The sequence below is a fragment of the Zingiber officinale genome, chromosome 4B (assembly GCF_018446385.1).
Source record: "Zingiber officinale cultivar Zhangliang chromosome 4B, Zo_v1.1, whole genome shotgun sequence".
Classification (NCBI taxonomy): domain Eukaryota; kingdom Viridiplantae; phylum Streptophyta; class Magnoliopsida; order Zingiberales; family Zingiberaceae; genus Zingiber; species Zingiber officinale.
In genome coordinates, this window is record NC_055993.1 from 18,326,176 (window position 1) to 18,328,096 (window position 1,921).

The 1,921-nt window shown below is 38.2% G+C and overlaps 1 protein-coding gene across 1 annotated transcript; it reads right to left on the minus strand.

Annotated features, from left to right (window-relative positions):
• Positions 1-344: 344 nt before the first annotated feature.
• LOC121978142 (1-aminocyclopropane-1-carboxylate oxidase homolog 1-like) lies at positions 345-1,252 on the minus strand. The gene is made up of 3 exons (XM_042530518.1): positions 1,245-1,252; positions 699-1,020; positions 345-600 (listed from the first exon to the last, which is right to left on the minus strand). The coding sequence occupies exons 1-3, from the start codon at positions 1,250-1,252 to the stop codon at positions 346-348; spliced, it is 585 nt and encodes a 194-aa protein (XP_042386452.1). The 3' UTR covers position 345.
• Between the last annotated feature and the right edge of the window lie 669 nt (positions 1,253-1,921).

Here is a 1,921-nt window from a genome sequence, read left to right on the forward strand (position 1 = left end):
TTAAAGAGATAGAGTTCAACTCTAACCTCGACTTCGTCAAAGCGATGTTATACCGTCATTTTATCCGCACTCAGATTGCACGACCACCAGATCCAACATAAGATTACATAGAGGGAATGGCTGTGAATGACATCCAAAACTTTCACAAGGTTGATTTACCATCTATCTTTTTCCCCATGCCGTGCCAAATTAAAGATTATATATAACTCCAGTACAAATTCATAAACTAACAGCAACTCTCGTTTATTACATAAATATTTTTATTGCTTACTCCACAGCTAAACTTTTAGTCTACAACAGACCTTAAATAGTTGTAACTCACAACAGCCTAACACACATTTTCAATCATAACTTGTAGCTATCTAAGGCTGATCGTCCATCAATTCCTTTATTGTAGTTGTATGTGTAGTAGTCTCTCACTGTGACTTCTCTATAAAGTGGGGGGGTTTCTATTGACAACAACTCCTTGATTGGGCCATATAACTGTGTTGATGACCAAACCTGAGTTGTGATGAAGAAGCAAGACACCGAAGTTCTTGGACCTCCCTTCTTTATCAGCACGCGATGGTCAGCACTCCTAAACTTATCATTAGTTATTAATTGCAATATCAAATGCAAGCACCAAACCTTGGTTTAACATTTTAGGCAAAAGATTTCCTGATTTGTCAATGAAGAGGGTTCATAAACAAAGCACATACCTGCAAAAGGTCTCCAATATTTACAACTAAAGCTCCTGTAGAGGGAGGGACATCAAGCCACTGGTTTTGGTGCATTACTTGAAGGCCACCAATCTGATCTTGTAGAAGGATGGTGATGAAACGAGGATCAGAATGCTTGCTGACTCCAAGAGTGAGGTCAGGCTGTGGGCAGGGTAGGTAGTAGTGACCTAGAACAAGAAGTCTTTTGTCACACTCCATCTGTATCAAATGATCACTATGGAGGCCAAGAGCCTCCGAGAGCAACTCCAGCAGAAGTGTTCCCAAGCTTTGAATTTGGTTTACGAACTGGAAGATAATATCTCTGCATTTGCAAAAAGCTTTTTTTCATCACAATCAGGAAAGAAATTGGTATACAAGTTAATTTTGAGATAATTCGAGCAACAAATGGATATCTTTTAGAGAAAAGAGAATTAATACATTAACGAATTAATAAAGCTGGTTTAGAAGCTTCAGTCTCTGATGATAAGAGAAAAAAACACAGTTATAACTAGCTGAATGATTAGCTAAGACTTGAAAGTCTATCACCTTCCCATATGCAAACAAGAGAAGATGTTATTTCCCCTGTTAATCTGAATATGAGGTAAGCAATACTCAATACTCAAGAAGTAGCCTAGGACCTTCTATATTGGAATGTTCAAATCTCAAAAGATACTTACTATGATAGTTAATGCTACAATAGATGTAGAAGATTGTTAGCTGCTCCAACTAGCTCATACCTCAATTGAGGTCTAGCAGAGATTAGGTTGAGAGGATTCAACTGAATTAAATGGAGTTATAAGTTCAATTCAACTGAGCTGCTTAGAGTTTGTGTAGGATCATAGACGTGTTGGGGGGGGGGGGGGGGGGGGTAAATAGCACGCGTTGCTTTTACGTTCATTTCGTAAAACTCAAAGTAAGTATGCAGCAGAAATAAAGAAAGAACCAAAGGCAATCGCTAACACAATTTCTTTTACTTGGTTCGGAGCTTGTGGCTAATACAACGATTTTATCTAGCGATAGCAGCATTACAAATCGTAAAGAACTCCGAACTGAAGAAGCTTCTCGAACTCTCCAATGCAAGTATGGAATGCAATGCTTGCTTTTCTTAGAAAGAATTGAGTCAGTGAAATGAGGATGTGAGAGATCTTATTTATACTAAATGAAGGGGTATAAGAACCTCTTGGTTCAATTAGATCTCATCCATCCATTTTAAAGTGGATGAT